Source organism: Cryphonectria parasitica (genome assembly GCF_011745365.1).
Source record: "Cryphonectria parasitica EP155 unplaced genomic scaffold M406scaffold_5, whole genome shotgun sequence".
Taxonomy (NCBI): Eukaryota; Fungi; Ascomycota; class Sordariomycetes; order Diaporthales; family Cryphonectriaceae; genus Cryphonectria; species Cryphonectria parasitica.
In genome coordinates this window covers 1,957,300-1,982,115 of record NW_024468913.1, presented here as the reverse complement: position 1 = coordinate 1,982,115, position 24,816 = coordinate 1,957,300, and the positions used below count along the sequence as shown (strand labels likewise).

The following is a 24,816-nucleotide window of genomic DNA, read 5'->3' as shown; positions in this document are numbered from 1 at the left end:
GATGCATGCCACAATCACCCCCCTCCTCTTTCTCTCGAGCCTCGGATAGATCGTCATAAGGCTAGACAGGTGGATCAGACATACCTTGGAAGTAAATGTGTACGTGTGTTGTATGTACTCATGCTACAAGTGTATGGTCGGGGTATCGCTGTGGCTTGAGCATATACTCTATAAGTGGGCACGTTAAGAGGGGCGAAAAAATGAGATGAACAGCGCGATACTATGCATCAACTATAACTGCAACGGGGAACGTGAGGCGCAGATCCGACGATGCTCATGACGACCTCGGTCGTCTCAGGATTTGTTGCTTGCTTTTTTTGGGTTGCTGACGGAAATCGGTGGAGAGATTTGGGTTAGGGGAAGAAGGGGGTGGACAATTTCCCCTTGTCGGGAGCCCCGAGAGTTGTCTGAAGAGGGACAGTGGCGAGAAAGAAAAAAAGAAAAAAAAAAGAAAGAAAAAAAAGAGGAAACATTGACGTGGATGTTACTCCACGGTCCTGAAACGGCCAGTAGAAAGAGAGTACCAGAAGAGGACACGATGGACAGTCATGTTCGCGTCTCTCTCGCCACCTCTTGACGATCAGGTACGGGCGTGGCTGGGGAGCTCCCTGCATGTCAGATGTTCTAGGGTGGCGCGGGAAACATTCCAGAAGGAAATTGGACACACACTAAAATCGGCCGACGGGCCTCGTCATTTGCTGTGCGTGCGCATGCGTGTGCGTGTGTCTGTGTGGTGTGTGGGTGGTGTGGTGTGGGATGTCCGAAGACAAGAATAATAATAATAATAATAATAATAATAAAAGAAAGAGAGAAACAAGGCAAGTATTGAAATATTACCCCTGGAAACATTGCCCGGAGGAGGGAGGCAGAAAACAAGCTTATCCCACCTCCCGCTTCATGTACCTACTACAGTACAGTAGTACCACATAGTAGGTGGTACGTGTCCTGGGGAGGGGCAAGAGATGCTCTAAAAATGTTACATCAAATTTCGGGCTGCCCTGGTTTGGCAATCCATGCGGATGCCAGGGCATACCTCCTCTCTTGGAGGGAGGGCAGGGAGTTTGTGACTGTGGAAAAGTACATTGGACAATGGTAGCAGTTGCAATACAACATGGCCGAGTATAGTAGTCCGTTCACAGGTTGGCACTACAACACCATCACTTGACTTGACACACACACCATGACCAACTAAGGCTATCCTGCCACGTGCTTGCGCAAGCACACACAAAGAAAAAGTGTATTGCCACGCTGCCACGACATGGCCCATGGCGCTCTTGAAACGCCCTTTACCAATTAGGGAGCGGTCTCGTTTCATTGATGATTATCGTTACCCGACACGGGCAAACCCGGGCAGTTCTTTGCGCGATGGGAGAAAGCGGGGGAGGGGGAGATTAGCTGAAGTCATAATGATCATGCGCTGGCATTTTCCTTACCGTACATGTGCATAGTAATGATACAACTGTGTAATGTACCGCAGTAAGTATCGAATCAAAGTATCTATGGAATAGAATTGTGGAATAGGAGAGTTGAGTAAGAAACCAACCACCCCCCACCCCCCCCTTTTTTTTTTCTTTCCCCCAGCCAAGTAAAAGAAAAAGAAAAAAGAAAGGAACCCTTAGCCTAGAAGATCTGTAGCGTCATTGCCATTCTTAGAATAGCTCTTTTTTTCTGGGGTGGACCCTGAATTTTTGCTCCCGTGCGCCAGGAAAGAAGATTCAACCTCATCTTACCAAACCTGCCCAGTGCCTGCCTCCTTCCTGCCTTCCTGCAACAGCGCAACGTATGCGGCAGGCGTGTATCTTGTGCTATAGTACAATTCTCTGACCTAGCTCGACTTTGACTTTTGACTACCATCCACCAACCCACGCCCAACCACAACAGGGCCCCGCGTCGATCTGGAGCCTGCACAAAAGGGGGAGGCAAAGGTTTGCGTAAACAAAGCTTCTCTTAGTTATCGGCTGCACGGCAACTTCCACCTGTCAAACGTCAGGGGGCCCCAACCGCCGCGATCGCACACCAGCGCATTACAATCTCATCTCAGCCAGCCGAGCCCGGCCAGGCCTGTTTTCTGGCCCCGTGGGTACACTCTCGACCAGACGACCCTACACGAACCACGCGGCTAACCGTGTTTTCCCGGTCCCTGGCCTGTATTGACCCAGGGCAGGGCAGAGCAAAGTCCCAATTGCGGCTCGCCCTCCTCTGTCCATCCCGCACCGCGTTTTCGCCAGCCCCGGAGCGGATTGTGTGGGGGTGCTGTTGCTGCTGCTGTTGCTGCTGTCTACTGCTCTTCTCATTTCGGCAGAGGCGCGCGCCCGTGTCGTTTATCGCGTCGACGAACTGCTTGCCAGTTTGGGGGTCAGACGGCAGGGGGAGCTACATCCCACGCTGTGTGCTTGGACGAAGGGGTCTTTGCGCCAAAACCCCCTCGTGATTGCTGGATCACGAACCCCCCAAGCTCAGCCTGCCCTGGGCAACAAACACCCTGGACCGAGACACCGAAACAACCGACGTCTTGTATATTGCCAATCTGGGGAAACCCGACCTGTCGTACGATCAGAGTCTGTGCGGGGGAAGCTGCACACCATACTACTGGTCTGATACTGGTGACCACCTCCTCCTCCCCTTACCCTCGTATACCGTACTCGTCGGTCCCTCCGTTCGCCGAGGCCCCCGCTCTAGCCCGTAATCCCAGTCAACCCGAGGGAAGACCATGGTCCTCCAGCTCCACGTCTGGGGCCCAGCGTTTGGCCTGGCCTCCGTCGACGCCGAGTGTCTGGCGGCCATCACGTACTTTGCATATGCCGTGCCGGCCTCTGCATGGGAGCTTGTCACGAGCAGTCCCTCTGCTGTCCCTACCCGTAGGTTAAATAAAGCAAGATGCACACATACACCTACATACACATGGAACACAGCCGTCTAACTCCGTCCTCTTCTGTATCTTCTCCCCCCCCCCCCCCCAACATATTTCCAACCTCTACCTCTAGTTTCTGTAAAGCTTTCTTCTCACTAAAACACAATAGGAGCCCTCCCTGCCCTCCATGAGACCGCCTCAGGAACCTGGGTCAGTGGCTTCACAGCCGTCACAAGCTACCTGAGCACCACAAACCCGGCCTGGGACCTCGACCTCGCTGCGGGCCTGACCCAGCTGCAGGTCGCAGACGCTACAGCCTACACTGCTTTTCTCTCGAGCACGGCGGCACCCCTGCTCGCGCTCTCGCTGTACGTTTCGAGCGAGACCTGGGCTGCCACCACCCGCCCCGCCTATAGCGGCATTCTTCCCTTTCCTCTAACCTGGACGGAGCCCCCTGCCGTCCGCAGGCGCATGTGTGCTGCCGCCGCACACCTCGGGCTGTCCGACTTGAACATTGATGACGTTGGTGACCATGCTGGTGAGCATGAGCACCGTGGCTTTCTGAAGGTCCCCGAGCGCCTACGCCCGCGGAACAAGAGCGTCAGGGCCGCTCTGGCTCCAGAACAAACCGCCCTCTTTAGACTCGAGGCCGTGGCGCGGGAGTGCCTCGGTGTGTTGGCGGATGGACTGGGGAGAACGAGAGCACAACAGCAGCCGCGCCATCCCGGCGCTGGAGGGTTCCTCTTCTTCGACGGCGATCGCCTGGCCGCGCTGGACTGCTTAGCGTTTGGGTACCTGGCTCTAATGCTCGTACCCGAGGTCCCGCGGCCCTGGCTGCGGGATTTGATGCGCAGGCGGTACGATGGTCTCTGCGTCTTCGTGGACAGCGTGCGCGACGAGTTGTTTGGCGGCGACGTGGCGTCTCTACCCTGGCGGACCGAGGCTCCGGCAGGTAGTCCGTGGAGGGTCCTCCGCTTTGCCAGAGGCGTTGTTGAGGCCGCCGTGCCCGAGGACTGGCTGCTTGGAGAGTTGTCCCCCGCGCACCAGCAGGGCCAAGTGCATCAAGTTGTCTCGAATCGGCAACCAAGCAACGGCGGCCCCGCTGTCCTGTCAGCACTGGGGAGCTCAGCGGCCGTGCTGGGCCTCATGGGGAGCGTTCTACTGTACCGACACCTGTCGCCTTTCGGGTCAGTGCTCTACCGCTGGGAGATGCAGAGGAGGAATCTGGGCGCTGCTGGAGCGTTCTTTGGGATATAGCCGGCCGGCCTGGCCTGGCCTGGCTGATACATTGTAGGTCGAGAGCCAAGGAGAAGGGCTCTCCTTCATTTGCTTCCCGAAATATAACAGGACAGCTGGCGTAGCAGCGTGATAGACGTTGCGCCTTGAAAGATCAATGAATCAATAATGATGAGATCCAGAGACCTGAGACGACACCGTCAATCAGCTTGGTTCTCATCGCCATCCACGCAGCATGGTCGTTATGCTTTCGAAGCACGAGAGGAAACCTCTAAGTCTTCTATCACTGACAGGCACACTGACTGAACCATGTATTGCTTGCTACGAAAAAGAAACTAAACATGAAGAAAACAAAATAAAAAAATATTTTATGCATGAATGAATCCATACAAAATTCTAGCATTGTCCATCACGCCTATCACCGGTCAATAGCCCACGACTCGCTCTGGGGATGCTCTGATCAGATGCACGTAAGCAAATTCGACGGCTGCGTAGCTGGCAGCAGGAGAAAGAGATTGATCCTGGACTGGGGTTTGTAACACGCCATTGTGAAGGACTGGGGTTTGTAACACGCCATTGTGAAGGACATCTCATGAAAGGAATCTTGTCCATTTTCTGTCGTTCTCTGACGCGGACTTTGTTTTCCATCTATGCCCACCCCCCCCCCCCCGGCACCCTTTCTCTCCTCCCTTATTATAGAAAAGTCTATGGCGAGATAAGTAGATGATACTCTACGCAGTGTTTTATGGTGAGGCACTCCCTGATTGCCCCGCAAACATCGCGGCAGTGGCCCCTCCCCTCCTCAGTGGGCTTAATCTCGGAGATCCCTGAGTGTGTCCATCACCTACTCTTGCTGTTCCTCGGTCGGCACAAGTCCCTCCTCTCGCGGCCTGTACCCTCCCAGGTCGACGACAACTTCTCTTCTGCCTAGCGGCAGCCCCAAAAAGTAAAGGTTCTCGCTCTCATGCTCATCGAGATCTATTTCACTCTCAAAGTCTTAGGCCTGATGTTGGGCAGCGGCGGCAGTAGTTCTACCAAAGCTAGGCTCGGACATGCCCCAGGCCTGCAAATTGATAAACGGTAGAATATTCAGCATCTCCCTTCCCTAAGGTATGCAAAAGTCGATCCACGTCCCCAGATAGTCCAGCCGGTGGTGTCCGCTCTCCTCGCGATGCCAAATCTCCTTGAATTCAGCCAGCGTCAACCGGCCCCACCCGCCGCGCTCCTTGGCTTCCGCCTCAGCGGCGTCCAGTTTTTTCCATTCGACAAGAACCGAGCGGTCCGGGCGTGTCAGGGGTCGTCCTTTTTGTGGCGGTGGGCTATTGAGACTGGGCTGGGCGCAGTTGAAGCCCTTCATTTCTGCAGCCTGCTGACGCTGGTCGGAATGCGGGGTGGTGTCAGTCCGACGGAGATCCGCGTCACAGTTGGGACGAAATTGAGGCATGGTCGGGTCACGATACGAGGTCGCGTCCATCATGTGTGCTGAACCGTTCTCAGACGTCTCCTCCAAGTGGTCCTCTTCGTCTGCACTCGTGTCAACTTCGTCTTCGTCCTCGCGCTCCACCACAGTCCCGTCCACCGCCAGAGTTTCGTCGACTTCGTATCCTGCAGTCGCGAGAAGCTCGTCCACGTTTCTATCCTGGATCGGTTTGTTCTCATCGACCTCAACGACGATTCCGAAGCTGACTCCCGTTCCGGATTGCTGAGGGGTAGGTTGCGAAGGTGCCCGTAATGGTTGATCCGGGTCAAAGGAGTCCAGGACGTCTCGGTATGCATCCCTCCATTCCTTGGACTGCGCAGCCTTGACAGCAAGATCTTCCTTTTCTTTGAAAAGGACATCGAGGATCTCGTTAAAGGCCTGCTGCGTCACAACGTAGAGAATCTCCTTCCCCATATCTCTCTCAGCATCAGGTATATCCATTCCTCCCCAACGCTCTGGCACGCTCCTCGACGACGTGGATGGGTTGGATCTGACCTCGTAGTCGTCGGTGTCCTCGGCAAAGCGAACCTTGGATGATGACCTCGACCGGGCAGACAGGGCAGGCTGTCCGTCCTTGGACTCGAACCCCTCGGTTGCAGTGATATCTGCAAGAACGTCCTCATCGGCATCAAATCCTTCTGGCGGTGACGTGCCCTCCTCTTCCATCAGGTAGAAAGTGCGCTTCCTCCAGCGATCGAACAACTTTTTCCTCACGGCATCCCGCAGCTTCCTGTCCATCGCCCACTTTCTGTGAGCTTCGAGACGAAAGTGCCGAGCCCTCAGCTGACTCTCAGTTGGGGGCCTGTTGGTCCACCGCTCGTCACCAGCTTCCCGCAGCACAGCGGCAGTTGGAGAGGAGGCAACCTCAGAGGAAGTAACGCCGTTCGTCGTAGCAGCAGAGAATCCCAGAGATGCATTTGCCGGCAGACCCGACGCGGCTCCTTCGAGTGGTGGTCTGGGTGCTTCCGTGTCGTCTTCTTCCACGGACGTATCTTCCTCGCTGCCGCTATCATGACTGTTCTGCTGTTCCTCACGATTGTCTGGAGAGATCTCACCAGGCTGGATGTTGCGCGACTCGCCAACCAACAAGTTCACCAGTTCTGCGACTTGTGTCGGCGGGTTGAGCAACGCCTCAAAGTGGATATGTGATACGTCCTCCCCGGTAGGAGAGGTGACGTGCTCGGAGGTGGACGCATAGAACCTGCTGCCGTGGTCGATGTCTCCGCCCTGGCTGAAAAGGCTGGAAAGGATCTCCTCGCGGTTTCCAACATCCGGCCGGGTCTCGTTCACAACATTGAATTTGTCATCGTTAATAAACACTTCGCCGTTGCTGTGAAAAACTTTGCCTTCCATCCTGCGTCCATGGTCAGCTTCAGGCACCCGGCCTTCACGGCCGAAGTGGCTGCTGAGCGGCTGCCTTCCAGTGACAAGCTGTTGGGTGTCAGTATTGTGCAGAGCTTGCTGGTCTAAGCCTTCGATCACGTCTGCGTGCATTTGCTTGTACAAGACGTAGTAGGTTCGGAACATCCGCAGACAGTCCCTTCGAGATATGTAGCCATCGCCGTCGATATCGTAGCCCTTGAATATCCTCTCAAGTCTCTCTTTGCCTTTCTTGTAGGACAATCCCTTGAGAAATTCGGGAAAGCTGATCAGATCGTCGCCGTTGGTGTCGTAGAAAGCAAACATTCGGTCGTGAATCAGGTTTGGTGTGGTGCGCTTCGTGCCACTCGAAGGCACGAGGTATCTCTCGAACGTCTTGCGATCTGCAGCTAGGTACAGTTCATCTGGGTCGTCCCTCCACTCGGTAGCTGCAATGAAGGTCCACTGCTCCCACAGAGCCTCCAGCTCGGGTCGTTCAAAGCCCGTCTCCCTCGCCAGATGCCTGATGAGCGGGTTGGGCAGGCTTCTGAGGGCTGTATCCGGGTCGCCAGGGTACCACACAGGTTGCATCGATTTCGGACCGAAGGGCGGCGCGGGGACCCTGACCTTGTAGAACACGTGTGTCTTGATATGCAAGCCCTGAGACTCGCACGTCTCGCAGAGGTCAAAATCGGCGCAGTTGGCACAACGATAGCGTATACCGCGGATGGGCAGGAGCCCGCAGGCATTGCACATGCAGCCCCGGTGGACGTAGGCATTGCGCCGGGCGTTATCCTCCGAGACCCTGAACAGCAGGCCAACGATGTTGTGACCTGAGCGGGGCGGCACTGTCCATGGGTCGTCTTGCCACTCGGAGTGCAGCGATGGCTCGTCTCCAGCTACCGTCTCGGCTCTGCGGTCGTTCTCACCCGGCTCTGTGGCAGGGGGCAGTTGTGGCTCCGGAACGTTTACATTCTCGTCGGGCTGCGTGACAGCATCTGGGCCATCGAATTCGACGGGTGCTGCATCCAAAGTCGTCTGGTCGTTTGGCTGGTTGAAGTGTCGCCGAAGGAGGCCCTCGAGGTGTTGTCGCTGCTCGATGCCGTAGCCCGAGTTTACAAGGTCATCGATGGCCCCTTCGATCCGCCGTCGGTTGTTTCGCTCCGTTCTGCGGACTGCATTACTCCGATGCAGGCCGGTACTGTTGGTTCCGTTAGTAGTGGCTGCAGATGCAGAAGATGCCTGTCGAGACTGCTGCTTCCAGGCTTGGTAGATGATGAAGCCAGCAGCGAGCCCCGTAATGACCTGGATGGCGAGACGTGGGCGCGTCAAGGTCGCAGCGGCTGAAGAGGTCGAATCCATGGCTGCTGGTGGTCGGAAATCATGGTGCTTCAGCGCGGTCTGTCAACGCAGAGAGAGAACTAACTGTCTGCCATTTGGCAGAGGTCAGAAAAATGTTCTGTTGGGGGCACAGGAATGATCAAGAGGGGTCAAAGGTGGATGTCAGCCGTGGCGTCCGTTTAAGGTTGAGGGTTGGACTTTGGGGAAGCTCAGAGAGCTCTCAGGTGGGATCGCGTCACTGGGGTGAGCTACTGTAATAGCGGCTCAAGCAAAGGCTCCCCCGACTGGAAGCTATTAGCCAGCCGCCCATTTATAGCCTACGCTTGCAGGGGTCTATAGCCAGTTCCAGTGCCTACGGCACTCCTCAACTCTTGTGTACTATGACAACACGTCTATGTTTTGAACTAAATTATAAAAACTCTCAGCAAGTATGGAAGAGAGCATGTATTATCAAACATATCATGACCATCTGTCTAACATTAAGAAGCACTGCCCTCCCATCCAAAGAACAACGTTCGAAGAAAAAGGACCAGACACAAAAAAAAAAAAAAAGACAAAGAAAAACCCAATAGTTGGCAAAGGCTTCAAACAATCCGTGTGTCTCTCCTAGAGCCTATTATCATGTGTTTAGGATGTCCAAGATGACATCCGCAGCCTTAGTCCGTCCTGCATGCTCTGGGTGCTTCTCGGCCAGCTTCTTTGCGTTTTCTCGGAACGCGACAGCTTTCTCTCCGATCAGAATGTCCTTCAGTGCCGTGCCCAGCTCCGCACGCGCCCACCGCGGGGCCGCAGTCTTGTTCGCCCTGATGCCCACGCCGTTTAGCTCGACGCGGTTTCCAAAGTCGTAACAGTCGATCCATGACGGTAGCACGACTTGTGGTACTCCGGCTGCCAACGCTTCATGGTGTGAATTTGCGCCTCCGTGGTGCACAGAGCAGACGACACGTCCAGATAACAGGATCGAGCACGGGTCTGCCTTGACCCAGGACGTGATACGCACACGGCCGGTCTCAATCTCAGGCAACAGTGTGTCGTGCACAACCTTCCACTCGCCTTCGAAGGAGCAATCGTCCCCGCTGCTGCTGCTGCTGCTGCTGCTGCTGCTACCGTCCTTGGCATCCCCTGCCTTGCGCTTCAGCTTCCAGAGAACTTGCATCTTGGAGGATGCACCGGCCGCGTCAAGGAGATCACGCACGGACAGCGCCATCTCCAGCGCCTCAGCCGGCGTCATCTTCAACTGTGTGCCCAGGTTGATGTACACCGTTGGGCCCCTCGAAAGCCATTGGTCCAGCGTGGGGTCAATATCAGCCAGCTTTTTTGCGTATCGCACGATTGGCCCGACCGGAATGACGTGGCTGGGAATGATATCGAGAGGGTAGTCTAGGTCCGGCGAGAAGGCGCTGATGAGCCTCAGCCCGGGAGGCGGCGCGTGGACCACGCCCAGCTCGGCCAAGGACATCATCTGTAGGTTCTCGTCACCGGTGTGCTCTCGCAGGAGCCTCACTGCCGTCTTGGTCCGGTTGTCGGTCAGCATCGTCTTGGCGAGGATGAGCGTGAGCCCTATATTATGTGCCATCTGAGACCATGGCACCGGATATGGGAGGCCAGAGCCGATGACCGGGTATTTCCACAGAGCTGCGCCCTTGGGCTGGCATGGTACGGCAAAGTCCTTGATGGTATTGGGAGCTAATACGGTCCACTTGACCTTAAGATAGTGTGCCGCAGTGAGTCCGGGCAGGTAGAGAGGGTCGATGACTGTTAGTTCAGGCTGAACCTCCTTGATGATGCTGACAGTCTGGGCATAAAGATCAACAACCTCCTCCGGCTCCCAGGGCATGGCACCGTAAGAGAAACGGCCCATGAAGACTGACGCATTCGAGAAATTTGGCAAGGGGAGTGACCAGGCGTCCATGACACCTGCTTGTGGTCGTGACATTGCTTCGAAGTGGGACACGCCCGTGATGCCGTGGAAGTGAAGTTTGTACGGCGCGGCTGTCTTGATTGTTTCGTCTGCTAACGCCATCGTGTGTTCGACCTCTGGCTTCATGGGATGCTCTGATGCGACGTGCATCTCAAGAGGTGCTCCCGTTGCCATAAGGGCGTACGAGGTCGCCAGGATAACATTGGCCTGGCCATAATCGCTGGAGCAGATGAAAAGAATCTTCTTGGGTGCGGCCATCTTGACGAGGGGGCTCTTCGGGATTGACCAATGGGATGAAGAAAATTCTACAGCCTAGCGGAGAGACTATATGACAATTCACGGGAGAAGGAGGGTATATCTTTATACGCATCCATCTCTCTCTCTCTCTATGGGGACGTACTATGTATGTCTCCCTTTTCTCCTTATAACCCCAACCTGATGCAGTAGCTACCACCGCCGAAAGTATGGGTCCATATAGCCTTGACTTCTCCAGTCTGATTACCACTATGCCTAAGAAAGGTTCCCTCTTATCTAGGTGCCCCTTGAAGGACCCAGCTCCCATCTGGGATTTCGATCCTACCTAGCGAACAAATAGTTGAAGAGAGAGAGAGAGAGAGATGCCGTGCTACCGTCACACGGCCAACAGATCTGTTCATCCTCTTGAATCGATGCTGAGAACTGAATCCTCGCAAAGATCATGTGCAGCATGACTCGCTTATCAATAACTTGTGCATACTCAGAATGAAGCAAGAAGGGGCAGCACGTGGGAATAGGGCCAAGAAGCTGAGAGTGAACCCAGGTAAACTCTATTCAAGGACCCTGTATGGCGTGGTGCGGACATGCACTCTGTGATTTCAGATGGGTCAGAGTGGGTCGGCTCGCACACGACCACACTCGATACTGTATGAGCTATACGAATTTCCTATTTCCAGTCAGTCTTGTTTACTATGTACTTGGTACATACGAAGCTTATATACAAGAATAGGTAGCGCACAGCTGTGGTGGAGACAACGATCAGGCGTAGGAACGAGCTGCTTGGTCGCCAATTTCCGCCTTTTTCATAGTCTCAGAGGTCGGATCCGAGGAGCTCAATAAATATATTCAAACGTGGCAGATCTCTTGTGTACAGGGGCTCTACTGTATGTAGGCACGTAGGCTGGCCTGATTCAAGTCTGAGCATAGCAGATCCTACGGACAAAGATACCGAAACAGGACGTGTGTTGTCAGGTTTGAGATTGGGTCTCATTACAGTCAGGGACCTATTCGAGGATCTGCTATTGTCCAAAATGGGATTGTCAGATATTGTGCCGATCTGGTTCTCACGAGTAAGTAGATAATTGTTGGTGGTCCTCAGCACTGTATCTTTCGTTGGCCAGTGGGTTGTTTTGTATGTTAGACGATAAGCGAGACGCTGGAGGCGCCTTGGCATGCAGGGGCCCAGCAACCCTAACCCTCATAAATGGGGTGCGTAGCTCGAAGGGTTTTTTGAACGCGTCGTCGTGGAACAGGGAATAAGAACATATCTGATCTAGCCATGCCGCCAGCGACGAGAACGTGAAATGGGTTTTCGGAGAGGATCATGTCGAAATCGTGGCAGTCGACCGTACATTTACCCAAGATCCTTTTCCCGTAAGTCAAGGTCCCCTTCTACAGTTTTCAGACGGACAACAGACTGACGTCCCATTTCTCTGTCTCCCGTACAGGCCACGCCCAAGAGCTCAAAATCACGAACGGTATCTCCAGCGCTGCACCACCGACTTGTACAAATGGCAAGCAACCGAACGAAAATATGAAAAACCTTTCATCCTGCATGATGGCCCGCCGTACGCCAATGGCTCGCTCCACGTCGGCCACGCGCTGAACAAGATCCTCAAGGACGCGATACTGCGCGTCAAGGTGCAGCAGGGACACAGGGTTCAATATGCGCCTGGCTGGGACTGTCATGGCCTGCCTATCGAGCTCAAGGCCCTCGAGGCTGCCTCTGGATTGGCTGCAGGGAAAACTGGCAGCGAGAACAGCAGCAATGGCGGGGCGAGCACGGCCATGACGCCCGTAGAGATCCGCGCCGCGGCTCGGAATCTCGCGAACGAGACAGTGCTGTCGCAGATGGAGGAGTTCAAGTCATTTGCTGTCATGGCCGACTGGGACAGCAGTTGGAAGACTATGGACCCGGGGTACGAGATCAGGCAGCTTGAATTGTTCCTGGATATGGTCCAGAAGGGTCTGATCTACCGACGGTTCAAACCGGTGTACTGGTCGCCCTCCTCACGCACCGCGCTTGCGGAGGCCGAGATCGAGTACAAAGATAACTACACGTCTACGGCGGCGTATGTGCGCTTCCCAATACTAAGCACGGCTGACGGCCCGCTGCCCACGCTCCTTGGGGACCACTCCGAGCGCAAACTGTATGCCGTCATCTGGACCACCACACCTTGGACATTACCGGCAAACAAGGCCATTGCCGTGCATGATGAGCTGGAGTATGCTATTGTCAAGGATGGGCAAAATGCGTACATAGTGGCCAAGGACTGCTATGCGAGGGTCGGGGAATTCATGGGTTGGCACCCGACGGACACTTCAATCATCGCCGTATGTAAAGGAGCCGACCTGCGTCATCTCACGTATCGGAATCCTCTGCACGGAGACGCAGCTCCTCAGCAGCCCATCTTACATGCAGATTTTGTCTCAGCCGACTCTGGTTCAGGTTTGGTCCATCTTGCGCCGGGCCACGGCCACGATGACTACGAGGTCTGCAGGCCTCTTGGGCTGGACATTTCTGCACCAGTGGACGACCGTGGTCATTTTACCGCGGAGGCGTACCCGCAAAACCCAGAGACCCTGCAAGGCCTTTTTGCGCAGGGTAGGGGAAATGCAACAGTGCTGGGCCTCTTGGGCAAGGATGCTCTACACATTCACAAATACCAGCACAAATATCCCATTGACTGGCGGACAAAGAAGCCCGTCATCATCAGGGCTACGGCGCAGTGGTTTGCTGATGTCGAAGGTATCAAGGGCGCGGCCTTGAAGGCGCTTGATGATGTGCAGTTTATACCCTCCAGCGGTAAGACGAGGCTGGAAAGCTTCGTCAAGGGACGCAGTGAATGGTGCATCTCAAGACAGCGAGCGTGGGGCGTTCCGATTCCTGCCTTGTACGACAGCAACGGCGATGCTGTGATGACCGAGGAGAGCGTGAAGCATATCATCTCCGTCATCCGGAAGAGAGGTACCGATGCCTGGTGGTCCGATGATCCGAGTGACCCGCAGTGGATTCCGGCATCCCTGCAGGGCAGTAGTAACGGGTATCGGCGTGGCACTGATACCATGGACGTCTGGTTCGATAGCGGCAGCAGCTGGACTCACGAGGGCGGTGCCAGGGCTGACGTCTACCTCGAGGGCACCGACCAGCACCGTGGCTGGTTTCAGTCCAGTTTGTTGACGCGTGTCGCAGCCGCGACCGCTCAAAGAGGTGTACCGGGAAAGCCCAGTCTTGTTGAGCAGGATGTCGGTCTGGCTCCGTTCAAGCACCTCATCACACACGGGTTCACTCTGGACAATTCGGGGAGGAAGATGTCCAAGTCCTTAGGGAACATGATTCTCCCAAGAGATGTCATGGAAGGAAAACTACTGCGTCCGAGGAAAAATAGGCACAAAGATGACGAGGAAGACGGGGTGGAAAATGGGGCACAAGACTCCGGTCCTCGTTATGAAGCACTCGGCCCAGATGCGCTTCGGCTATGGGCGACCAGCAGCGACTACACTCGCGACGTGGCGATAGGTCCACCGGTCTTGGAGTCGGTGCATGTGTCCCTGATCAAGTACCGGCGCATTATCAAGATGTTGCTCGGCTTGATGCGCCAATCTGCTCGGACACTCCCGCTGACAGTCACGGACCACATCGCAATCATACAGCTGCGGGATACGATGAGCCAAGTCGGCAAAGCGTACGACAGATTCGAGTTCCAGAAAGGCATCAGTGCGGTAAATTGGTGGGTGGTAAATGAGCTGTCTGCCTTTTATATCGAGGCCAAGAAAGACAGGCTCTACTGCGGCGATGGGGCCAGCGTGCTGGAGCCTGTGTTCTGGGGCATGATGCGCATGCTCGCGCCCATTACGCCGTTGCTTGTCGAAGAGGCATGGGATTGTTGTCCAGAATGGCTGAAGAAAGATGCCATCCACCCTCTCCGGCAACTTTACGAGTCTCCCCTCATGGACGAGAGCCGGCTGCCAGGTGACGAAGCTGTGCTCCGCAAGGCCATACCGGTGCTATCAGCCGTTCATGCGAGCATCAAGGCTACGACCGAGGCTGCGCGCAGAGACAAGCTCATGGGCTCTTCGCTGCAATGCTCCATCGTGGTTGAGACGTCTGCTCCGGCTATCGTGGAGTGTCTCGAGCAGTTTCGAGATGAGCTCAGCACCCTTTTCGTCGTGTCGTCGGTACAGATCAACGAGCCATTTCCAGAAGCGCCGGAGTGGATGTATGAGGACAACTTTAGTGTCCCTGCTGTCGATGGCTCCCTTGTTGAGGTGCCATGCAGAGTCTGGGTGTTGCCGCCCAAAGAGCACAAGTGCCCAAGGTGTTGGCGGTATGTTGCGCCGCAGGAAGATGCATTATGTGGGAGGTGCGAGGAGGCGGTCCAGACTGTCTAACATGGCTCTGGACCAGAGCTGCCATAGAGCTTGTAGATGTTACTCAGTACTGGTGTACGAAATTCAGAAGATATCCCTCCTTTCCCACTTATATTCCCCTCCTCCATAATGTCTATTTTCACGTGCAGGATTTGAGGGAATTGGCCATACGCCTCAATACTAGATCCAAAAACCGTCTTGTAAACACTTCTGCCGTTCTTCACATTTTGTACACGAGAGCCTGTTCTTGGGGCTAATTTGTTGTTGTCTTGCCCGACCGCCCCGACTTCGGTCACTCGCGGGTCGGATCTAGCATCGTACAGCAAATAATTGAAAATATGCTGAGGTGGGGCACAGCGCTCAACCCTTTCACAGGTCGGCGACTTTTCCGACCTCCCAACTGCAGCAGTACTTACAAGCCTACTATTACTACTACTTACTTTAACTTACAACGTGCACCGGCCTAAAGCAGAAAAGACCTGCAATGCAACATGTACTGACGAGATTCACACCGTCCTCCTGGTCCTCCTCGTCCTCTCATTTTTTGGTATCAGTTCTGAAAAGAGATAGCGTATTTCAAGGGCGCAAAATGAGCTCGTCACCCAATAGGACGTACGCAGTGAGTCTCACACATGCCCATCTCTCATCCTCCTGGTTCTATGACTTGGGAGAACCGCTGGATACAATAAGGCTGGACGGAAATGTATTAATTGCAAGATGGCAGGATGCAATCGATGCCCTCAACAACTTACAGACGCCGTTCGCGATTATCGAGGCACGGCGCAGAGCCGGCGTCCGGCCTGATGAGAGCAGCATCCGAGAAATGAAGGCCTACTGGGCGCGCCTGGGCCACACTGTGAGCTCCTCCACTCCTCTCCTGTCGACCTTTATCGCCTATCTTGTTCATTCTATTATTGTTCTGTCCAAGGACTGATCAGAGACGCACTCTCTCTTCTGCGTCTCACTTTCCTTAGCCAGAAGACCTCAACCGTCTCAACGTGATCCACGTAGCCGGCACCAAAGGCAAGGGTAGCGTCTGCGCCTTTGTAGCATCCATCCTCTCCCACCACCAGCGCACCCACGCGCGGCCCTCCAGAATCGGCCTGCTCACCAGCCCGCACCTCATTGCCGTCCGCGAGCGCATTCGCCTCGACGGCGCACCCATCTCGGAGGCCCTCTTCGCAAGGTACTTTTTCGAGGTGTACGACCTGCTCACCTCTTCCTCCTCCTCTTCCTCATCGTTATCGTCATCATCATCAACGGCAAACACTGCCTCCCTCTTCCCCGACGACGCCGAGCCTGGATCCACGCCCAGCTACGCGCGCTACCTAACCCTTCTGGCCTTCCACGTGTTTCTGCGCGAGGGCGTCGACGCGGCGGTCATCGAGACCGGGGTGGGCGGTGAGTATGATGCCACGAACGTGGTCGAGAGGCCGGTGTGCACGGGGATCAGCACGCTGGGCATCGATCACGTGTTTGTCCTGGGGGACATGGTGGACAAGATTGCGTGGCACAAGGCCGGCATCATGAAGACTGGGTGTCGGGCGTTTGCCGTCGAGCAGGTTGCTTTTCCGAGTGCCGAGGAGGTGCTGAGGCACAGGGCGGCGGAGAAGGGGGTCGAGCTGAGGGTGGTGGGTGTGGATCCGAGGTTGAAGGAGGGGAATGTCAGGGTCAGGCCGGACGCGGCGTTCCAGAGGCGCAATGTCAGTCTGGCTATTGCGCTGGCGGAGACGGCGCTGGAGAGGGTTGATCCGGATGGTTTCACGAGGAGCGAGGGCGCCTTGCCGGTCGAGTTCAAGGATGCCATCGAACAGGTCAACTGGAGGGGGAGATGTGAGGTGAAGGAGGAGGGTCGGATCAGGTGGTGTATTGATGGGGCTCATACCACGGATAGTCTCAAGGTGGCGGCCAGGTGGTTCAAGGATGAGTGTGCGGGCAGGTAAGCCATTGTCCTTCTTGCCTGACAAACATTGGAGAACTTGGGGGTGTGAGAGAGGGAATGGTACTAAATCTCGTTACAGGTCGGGCCCGAGGCTTCTAATCTTCAACCAGCAGGGCAGGGTGGAGGCCATTGACTTTCTGGATGGGCTTCACTCGGGCGCCCAGATGGATGGCGGGTCGTCATTTGAGCATGTCATGTTCTGCACAAACGTTACATACGCGACAACAGGCTACAAGCGAGGTAAGTCGTCCCTCCTATACATATACAATCTTGATTCAGATGTACCCAGAGGCTGACCGTGTTTTCAGATTTTGTCAACCATCAGTATGACCCGGAAGCTATCAAGAAGTTGACGGTACAGCATCGCTTTGCTGAACGGTGGGCAGAGCTTGATCCAAAGGCAAACGTCACTGTCGTTCCCAGCATCGAAGAGACCATCAATAACGCCCGCAGCCTGGCTCAGTCATTGAAGGAAGGGGAGACAGTGCAGGTCTTCATCACTGGCAGTCTCCATCTGGTAGGAGGTGCCTTGGGTATATTAGAAGGGGCTGATACTCTCTGACCAGCTCAATCACCTGGCTTGTTTCTTTTGTGTTTTCTAGAATTGATCAGGAGAGGAAATGTACCTCGGCGTTTCAACATGAGGAAAGGATAGACGGAGATGTGCTCAACGCACGGTAGATACCCACCCAAGACACGCATGATTTCAGACCTCACTTTCAGGGTCCAACAACCTCAGCGCGGGACCAACAAGGTTGAAGCTCCCCGTGACCAGTACCTGCACCTGGACATCATCCTTTGCTTTTTCCGCCTCTAACAAGGCGTTGCGCGCCATGAGTAGTGCGGATGACACGCTATCCGCCGTTACTGCCACCGTAGCCGGGCAGAACTGGTTCATGACGTGACTGTTTCTCTGTTGAACGGTCATATCCGGCTTCGTCAGAGAGCTGTGCAGCTCGTTCGTCGAGCAGATTGCGTGCTGGAAAATTTTGCGGTTGGGAATTTGGGACTCATCCTGCAGCGTATTGAGGAGAGTCTGCAGGAGCTTGGTGGAATCGCGGTCCTGTTGGTTGAATATGAGGACTCGGATCGACTTCTCGTCGGACATCTTGCCAGCGAACCACTTTCCGACTTGTACGAGACTGTCTTCGGTGTGTGCTCCGTCTAGATACCATGAGATGTTGTCCTGCACGACCGTCTCGCAGCGGCCACGAACTGTGGCGGTACGTAGGCCGGTAATGATAGAGTCTGGTATGTGCTGGAAGTCCCTAGGTAACGATTGGCCGCCATTCTCAAAAGACCCAGCGTCAAACTTGTGACCCAGTGCCTGCAGGTGTCGTCTCGCTATAGCTGTGGCCAGCAACATATTCGCCTTTTGAAAGGATCCCTCCAGGTTCGCGTCAGGCACGCCTTTCCATTCTTCGACGCTGCTGGGGTCAAGCACGGCGAGGGCTGTCTCCCTCTCCACCGACCTCTTTTCCATAACCTCCAACACGCTCGGGTCCCCATCCTCAGGTTTCATGACCTGGTAGGTATACGCAGGCACATGTTTCTTGAAGATCCCGGCCTTGTGCCATGCAATCTTCTGGACCGTGTCACCGAGCATATTGACATGATCGATACCCAACTGCGTGACCGCCGACACTGTCACGGCATCCGGCGGCAAGACGTTGGTGGAATCATACTCGCCACCGATACCACACTCGATCACAGCAGACCTCACGCCCTCACGCAGGAAGGCATGAAAGGCCAATAAAGTCAAAAAGCGGAAGTAAAACGGCTTCGTCGACGGCCCGTCCACGCCCAGTCCATCAGAGTCCTCCTCCTCGGGAACAACGACCCCCTCCGCCCTCGCCGCATCCGAGAGCTTGTTCCACAACTCATAGAAGTACGCGACGAACTTGTCCCTCGCGATGGCCTGCCCGTCAAGACATATCCTCTCGCGAACAGACACCAAGTGCGGGCTGGTGTAGGTGCCGACTCTACCGGCAACGGTCGGGTGCTGTCGCAGGATGGACGTCGTGAAGGCGCAGACAGAGCCTTTGCCCTTTGTGCCGGCCACGTGGATACAGCGGAGCCTTGCGAGGTCTGCTGTTGTGTAGCCGGCGCGGGAGAGCCACGCTTTCATCTCGGGGATGGCGGATGCGTTGATGTCATGGCTGTTGGGCGAGGCCGCGAAGAGGTTGATGACGGTCTTGTTGGATTGAAGGAGGGAGAGGAGATGCAGGGCGTTGTCGTAGGTTGGGGTGAGATAAGGTGAATCGGACGACGACATGGTAACAATGCCTCGTCGGAGGAAGCAGCAGGAGAAAATCAGCGAGAAGGAGAGGGTATGGGTGGTTCTGATGGAAGAAGACGAGGGTCGAATGAGGCCGTTGATGAGACCAAAAGACATTTGGTTAACAGACTCAGTCGGAAACCAGCTCGATCTATCTAGACTGAGTTTCTTGCACCTCAGTCTTTAGGTGCAGCCTCTTGATTCTTGACAAAGTATTCTTTAATCACAATAGTTTGAGGCAGATTGGAATGGGGTATGCGAGGTGAGATCCAAATTCAGCAAATGTTTCTACTAGAGCCGCACCACCTCCACAGACGAGGCAGCCTAGTGCTTCCTCAGATGCCCCTGTACAGGCCTGTGCTACAGGGCCATCTCCGCCTAAAAATCTTCCCTCCTACAGCGGGTTCAGTGTGAACAATTTGCTAACGGGACAAGTTCGTTGGCAAACCATGATCATGAGCAGCATAATTAAGGGTTTCATTGACAATGAACAAGCCAGAGGAGGTAACAATGTAATCGATCGCTGCCGCCTGATGACTGAAGCCCCGATGAGATCGCAACGGGCTGGATTGATTGACTTGAATATGCTACTGCGAGAGACAGTATAGAACGGACCTGGGTGTTCCTGCTGCCCTTGGAGACCGTGTCTGCAAGCCCAATCCCAAACGCCTACAACCACCTAGCCCTCCATGTCCTCCTTGCTGCTGTTGCAAAGGGCCCTCACGAGACGGATGTACTCTGCGGCCCCAATGGCCGTCAGGAGATGCCACCACCCGTGCAGCTCCAGAGCCCATGCCCAGGGCAGACCCAGCGACTCTCTAATGCGTCTCAGTTCCAGACATCTCTCCAGGTCAATGTGCCACAGCACGTAGGCCAACAGGAGAAAGGCGACCGCAGTCCAGAACCGTCGTACAAGTTCAGCGGTCTGGCCGGGGCTTCGAGTGCCGCCTGGCGATGAGGAATAGATGAGATAAAGTGTACGTGGCCAGATGAGGCTCACCATGGCGCCGAAGGTATTCATGTGGATGACGATCTCGCCTGATCTGACGTAGTAAGCCGACACTTTTTCATTTGTCAGTGACGGAGAAGTTTGCCCAGCAAGGGATGAAAATGCAAGTAGGTGATGGGGACGGGCGTATTTTCAGGGAGACTCACTGCCAGACGTCGCCACGACCACTACGGCTGTAACAAGCGAGGCAGCTCGAGGACCCTGCCCATGTGAGTAGAGCTTTTGCAGGAGGCATCCACAGAGGAGGAGCATAGACAGATCGTCAGAAAACTGGGCGCCTTGACGGAGTGTGCCGTGATAGGCAGCCGACGTCAGACCCACGAGGCATAACGCGACAGAGAGGTTATCGAAACGCCGAGGGCTGTGTCTGCTACCAGCGTGGACTATAGAACAGCCAAGGGCATAGTAGACTAAACCGGTCAGCGAGTCCGTCCTCGGCCGCCCACAATGAGGGAGGAACCTCAATCAAAGGCGTTGGGGAGAGGCAGACCATATGCGAAGCTGGAAATGGCGTTGATGAACTCGGCAATATACCAAGTCACGGCGTAGTCCTCCTCGCAAAAACTGCGACGTACATTGGGGTTAACATACGCAGCATCACCAGGATATCATCATGGTCAACGTACTTGGCGGCGCTTGTGGGCGGACTCCAGAAGCCTGCATTGGCATAAGTATCCCCTGCGAAATGGTGATTCTGATGACCCATGATGGAAAAGACGGACTTTAAGCTAGAATCCGATACATGTAAATGAGTCGTTCCGTTGGTTCCGGCGGCGGTAGTTGGAACGTTTTCTTCGCAATGATAATACTTAGGATTTGGGACCTTCTACTAGAGGATCCCAACCCTGACGGAGCCACACAAGCAGAGCCTCTTCCCCGGGTGGCATGTCTTAGTGGGTCCTTGCTCTTGCTCAGCAGGTAGAATGTAAACTTTTCGTCACCCTCAACATAGGTAGAATGAAAGAAGCAGAAATATTAGGAGCCAGAGCTCGTTAGGAAGCTGACTATCATAGCAAGTTCCAAAGGAGAACAAGGCTGACACTGTCACAGGCGAGGGTAGAGGAGGGCAACGCTTTTCAGCTGCAGCCAGGCAAGTATTCGTTTTGCGCCCAGTTGTATGGCGGTTTCTATGGATTATCTTCCTATACATTCTCGTCGCATTCGGACTTCATGCTGCATGCTTATCTTATGCCCTTCAACTGCTGCAAGTCTTACAATTCAAACACCAAGCAAGGGCTGTATCTAAATAATGACGGATGGATGGACTAGAATTGTGCTTTATAATTGAACTTTACTCCACAATAATATCCAATAAGGCAAGATGGCCGAGCGGTCTAAGGCGCCACGTTCAGGTTATCCAAACTTGAATCTCCTTTCGTGGTCTCGCAAGAGGCGTGAGTTCGAATCTCACTCTTGTCATTTTGCATTTTTTGCTTTTTGTAGATAAAAAGATGTTCTTTGTATAAAGGGCCAGTGAGCATCTATTGATATGTCCATACTTATTGCCTTCCTGTTTCCAATTTTGATGAATGCCAATTCTATACAATCAATAATACCTAAGATGATAAAATGCATTAGGATATAACCAGATATAGGAAATTAGCTCTACTACTCATTATTGGTATATGCACTGCCATTCGAAAAGATATAGGCGACAAGTTGAGCTGAACGCTAGCTGCATAGATTCGGAACTCTGCTACACTTGTTAAACTTACATAGAGGCCTCCACAAAAGGCTGACTGCGCCTCACGACTACCTTGACCAGGTACTTAAGTAGGCACTCTTTTTCATATTTCCTTCTTCACAAAACATCAACATCGACTGCAAACTAGAGCTGATCGAGGTTTCGCAACGCGGGCAATGCGGATATGGATCCCTTGACCGCAATTGGCCTGGCGGCAAGTGTGATACAGTTCGTCAGCTTCGCTTCTCACTTGATCACCAGGACAAAGGAGATTCACGCCTCCGCATCAGGACAAACCAACGAGATTGCAACCCTCGAGACGACGTACAGTCATCTGCAAGAGCTGAGCCTACGCCTCAAGACATCGTCAAAACGCGATTGGAAGCTCGAGGTCATCGAGGGCAAGACCGATTTCGCGAGGCATGTCTTCGCCATCAACGACCTTTCGCGCGCCTGCGAAGGCGATTGCATGAGGCTCCTGGAGACCGTTCGCAGGCTCAAGACCGGCGCCGAGTCGCGCCATCGATGGCAGACGTTTAGAGTTGCTCTCAGGACAGTCTGGAAAGGCAACGAGATCGCAGAGCTTGAGCAGAGACTGCATCACACGCAGGCAACACTCACACTACATGTGTGCTCCTTGACGAGGTATGCCTGCTAGATTCTCCTCTGGCTAAGGCGTGAAGATGTACATGTATAGCCATGCTAACCCGCCTCCAGTTCCTGGCATGCCAGTTTCGACGAAAGTTTCAAACAGCTGCGCAGCGAGAGCTTAGAGCTCAACGCAAAACAGTCGGGAAAGCTCACCGAGATCTCCAGGACCCTCGATGAGATAGCTGCACGCATTGCGTCAGCCAAGTCAACATCGGTTCCAAACGTCTTCAACCCGGATGACATTGAGTGTATTGAAGGTCAAATGGCACGTCTATCGCTATCCAGAGTTGCTGCTGCCAAAGAAAACAAAATCCTCAGATCTCTCAGCTTCGACAGCCGCCCCGTCCGTCACAGCTCCATCCTCGACGCCTCCACCCGTACGTTCGAATGGGTGTTCAAGGAAGCTGGACAACGCGATAGTGTTGCAGGCAGGACCTCAACCCCCACCGGGAGTTTCCTCAGATGGCTAAAAGAAGGCGACGGCTTCTTCTGGGTTACGGGAAAGCCTGGCTCGGGCAAATCGACCCTCATGAAATTCATCGCAGACCATCCAACCACATTGACCGTGCTCTCCCGCTGGTCCCATCCCAAACGCCCAGTGCTGGCGAGCCATTACTTCTGGAGCGCCGGAACGCCGATGCAAAAGTCCCAGCAGGGGCTCCTGCAGACCTTGCTCTACGGCATCTTTCGGCAGCTGCCCGATATCATGGAAACAGTCTGCACGGAGCGCTGGTCCAAGACCTTCGAGGAGCTCGAACATGAGCCGTGGCTGGTTCCTGAACTGCAGCGAATCTTGCAACGCATTGCGGATCGCCAGGATCTCCCGGTCAGGTTCTGCTTTTTCGTCGACGGTCTCGATGAGTTTGGCGGGGACCACGTTGACTTCTGTCGCAGCCTCCATGAGCTTGCTCAGTCGCCGCACATAAAGCTCTGCGTCTCAAGTCGAGAATGGAACGTCTTTGAAGACTCGTTTGGCGGGGGCAGCATAGACTCAAAGCTTTACATACATGAGCTAACCTGCAATGACATCCGGTCCTATGCCGAACGACGGCTCCAAGAGCACCCGCGGTGGAAAGAACTCGAGACTGAGGTTTCCAACGCGTCCTGGCTTATCGAAGAGATCACAAAACGAGCGGCTGGTGTTTTCCTGTGGGTGTTTCTCGTCACCAAGGAGCTCCGCAGCGGCCTCAGCGAATATGACAGCTTCTCGGATATGCAGAGGCGCCTGGAGAGCATTCCTGTCGACCTCGAGGCTTTTTTCAAGCACATCCTCGAGTCTGTCGAGACGTTTTATCACCAGAAAATGGCCACGACCCTGCAGATCGCACTCGCCGCAACAGAGCCCGCCCCTGTTGCCGTCTACCATTTTCACGATGTCGAGTACGAAGACCAGGACTATGCGCTCAAACTGCCCCTGCAGGCACTGGAAAAAGTAAAAGCTGCGTCCTTGTGTCAGCAGATAACACGCCGGCTAAAGGGTCGCTGTCGCGGCCTCCTCGAAGTAAACCGCCACAGCCACCGCGTCGAATTCCTTCATCGCAGCGTCATGGATTTCTTGCGGACCGCAGAGATGTCGATATTCTTGACAGAAAAGGCCCCACACGGCTTCGATGCTCGTCTTTCTTTGCTGCAGGCTTACACAGCCTATATCAAAACCACCGAGTTTCCCGAGTTCGTCGACAGGACAGATTTCAACCAGCACACCGCCTCTGGCCTCATGTCAGCGATCGGCGAGACTCTGGTTCAAGCCCGGGAGCTCCATGGCGAGATGGCCGAGGCCGCGTACCCGCTCCTTGATGAACTGGATCGTTGCATCCCAGAGATGAACAGCAGCGGTCAAGCCAAGCTAAACGTCTGGGGCAACCCGGCAAACCCTGTCACGTTGTTCTTTAGAGAACCACTCGTGGCCGCCAACCTAGTGCACTATCTCGGTCACACATTTCCCAGGCGGCCGGACTATTTTGCCGACTTTGAGAGGCCTGTCCTATCGTATGTGATAGATTCTCTCAAACCAGAGCTGAGAGAAGCCCTGTCATCAGATGAAGTGCGAACAAAAGTCGGCATGCTTCGATGTCTCTTGGAGAATGGGTGCGATCCCAACGCAGTTTATTACGACCCAGTCAAGTCGCAGTACCGAGAGAGAACGCCCTGGGACGATTTTATCACACACGCCAAGTCGTATGCAGATAGTCAGAACCAGGCTCGGATCCCGGAAAAGAGCTCCAGACGAGCAATTCTGGAAGACCTCCCGTCTCTGATGCTCCAGCACGGGGCAGACCCAAGCCTTTGGCCCAGTGGTACTGACACAACTGATTCTTGTCTGAATACCACGGCACAGAAGCGCTCACTACCCCAAGACGACATCGAGTCGCGAGGGCAGACTCCCAAGAAATTCAGGGTCCTTCAGGACACCCACGCGCCCACAACTCCTGGCCAGG

General features: G+C 54.6%; 9 protein-coding genes and 1 non-coding gene across 10 annotated transcripts; 5 read left to right on the top strand and 5 right to left on the bottom strand.

Annotated features, from left to right (window-relative positions):
- Positions 1–1,761: 1,761 nt before the first annotated feature.
- Positions 1,762–2,444, bottom strand: M406DRAFT_102527 (uncharacterized protein). The gene has a single exon (XM_040915014.1). The coding sequence runs from the start codon at positions 2,292–2,294 to the stop codon at positions 2,103–2,105; it is 192 nt and encodes a 63-aa protein (XP_040775562.1). The 5' UTR covers positions 2,295–2,444; the 3' UTR covers positions 1,762–2,102.
- A 266-nt stretch (positions 2,445–2,710) lies between these two features.
- On the top strand, positions 2,711–4,461 carry M406DRAFT_107217 (Tom37/Metaxin-1; the record flags this gene model as incomplete). The annotated part of the gene is made up of 2 exons (XM_040915227.1): positions 2,711–2,858; positions 3,021–4,461. 2 exons carry the CDS (start codon positions 2,711–2,713, stop codon positions 4,106–4,108), a joined length of 1,236 nt encoding a protein of 411 aa, XP_040775561.1. The 3' UTR covers positions 4,109–4,461.
- A 731-nt stretch (positions 4,462–5,192) lies between these two features.
- Positions 5,193–7,838, bottom strand: M406DRAFT_216218 (EF-hand; the record flags this gene model as incomplete). The annotated part of the gene is made up of 3 exons (XM_040915480.1): positions 5,193–5,726; positions 5,775–6,293; positions 6,447–7,838. Coding segments are annotated over 3 exons (2,445 nt in total), but the record flags the coding sequence as incomplete, so codon positions are not given.
- A 1,048-nt stretch (positions 7,839–8,886) lies between these two features.
- On the bottom strand, positions 8,887–10,446 carry M406DRAFT_43032 (family 1 glycosyltransferase; the record flags this gene model as incomplete). The annotated part of the gene is made up of 2 exons (XM_040924213.1): positions 8,887–9,320; positions 9,375–10,446. The coding sequence occupies 2 exons, from the start codon at positions 10,444–10,446 to the stop codon at positions 8,887–8,889; spliced, it is 1,506 nt and encodes a 501-aa protein (XP_040775559.1).
- Positions 10,447–11,767: 1,321 nt separating this feature from the next.
- Positions 11,768–14,835, top strand: M406DRAFT_62267 (uncharacterized protein; the record flags this gene model as incomplete). Its single annotated transcript, XM_040924767.1, has 3 exons — positions 11,768–11,817; positions 11,892–12,240; positions 12,280–14,835. The coding sequence occupies 3 exons, from the start codon at positions 11,768–11,770 to the stop codon at positions 14,833–14,835; spliced, it is 2,955 nt and encodes a 984-aa protein (XP_040775558.1).
- Positions 14,836–15,403: 568 nt separating this feature from the next.
- Positions 15,404–17,318, top strand: M406DRAFT_62268 (uncharacterized protein; the record flags this gene model as incomplete). Its single annotated transcript, XM_040924768.1, has 6 exons — positions 15,404–15,433; positions 15,539–15,670; positions 15,789–16,015; positions 16,130–16,753; positions 16,836–16,996; positions 17,065–17,318. The coding sequence occupies 6 exons, from the start codon at positions 15,404–15,406 to the stop codon at positions 17,316–17,318; spliced, it is 1,428 nt and encodes a 475-aa protein (XP_040775557.1).
- Positions 17,319–17,774: 456 nt separating this feature from the next.
- On the bottom strand, positions 17,775–18,998 carry M406DRAFT_229278 (Mur ligase; the record flags this gene model as incomplete). The annotated part of the gene is made up of 1 exon (XM_040915807.1): positions 17,775–18,998. A coding segment is annotated over one exon (1,224 nt), but the record flags the coding sequence as incomplete, so codon positions are not given.
- A 580-nt stretch (positions 18,999–19,578) lies between these two features.
- Positions 19,579–20,749, bottom strand: M406DRAFT_278149 (uncharacterized protein; the record flags this gene model as incomplete). Its single annotated transcript, XM_040918340.1, has 4 exons — positions 19,579–20,096; positions 20,190–20,453; positions 20,534–20,607; positions 20,670–20,749. The coding sequence occupies 4 exons, from the start codon at positions 20,747–20,749 to the stop codon at positions 19,714–19,716; spliced, it is 801 nt and encodes a 266-aa protein (XP_040775555.1). The 3' UTR covers positions 19,579–19,713.
- Positions 20,750–21,358: 609 nt separating this feature from the next.
- Positions 21,359–21,462, top strand: M406DRAFT_t77. The gene has a single exon. It is a non-coding gene; the product is annotated as a tRNA-Leu (tRNA).
- Positions 21,463–22,640: 1,178 nt separating this feature from the next.
- On the top strand, positions 22,641–24,185 carry M406DRAFT_260125 (uncharacterized protein; the record flags this gene model as incomplete). Its single annotated transcript, XM_040917342.1, has 1 exon — positions 22,641–24,185. A coding segment is annotated over one exon (1,545 nt), but the record flags the coding sequence as incomplete, so codon positions are not given.
- Between the last annotated feature and the right edge of the window lie 631 nt (positions 24,186–24,816).

What these genes read in the sequence shown, in the direction of transcription:
- M406DRAFT_102527 (XM_040915014.1), bottom strand. Translation starts at nt 2,294, where the DNA reads ATGAGAAGAGCAGTAGACAGCAGCAACAGCAGCAGCAACAGCACCCCC.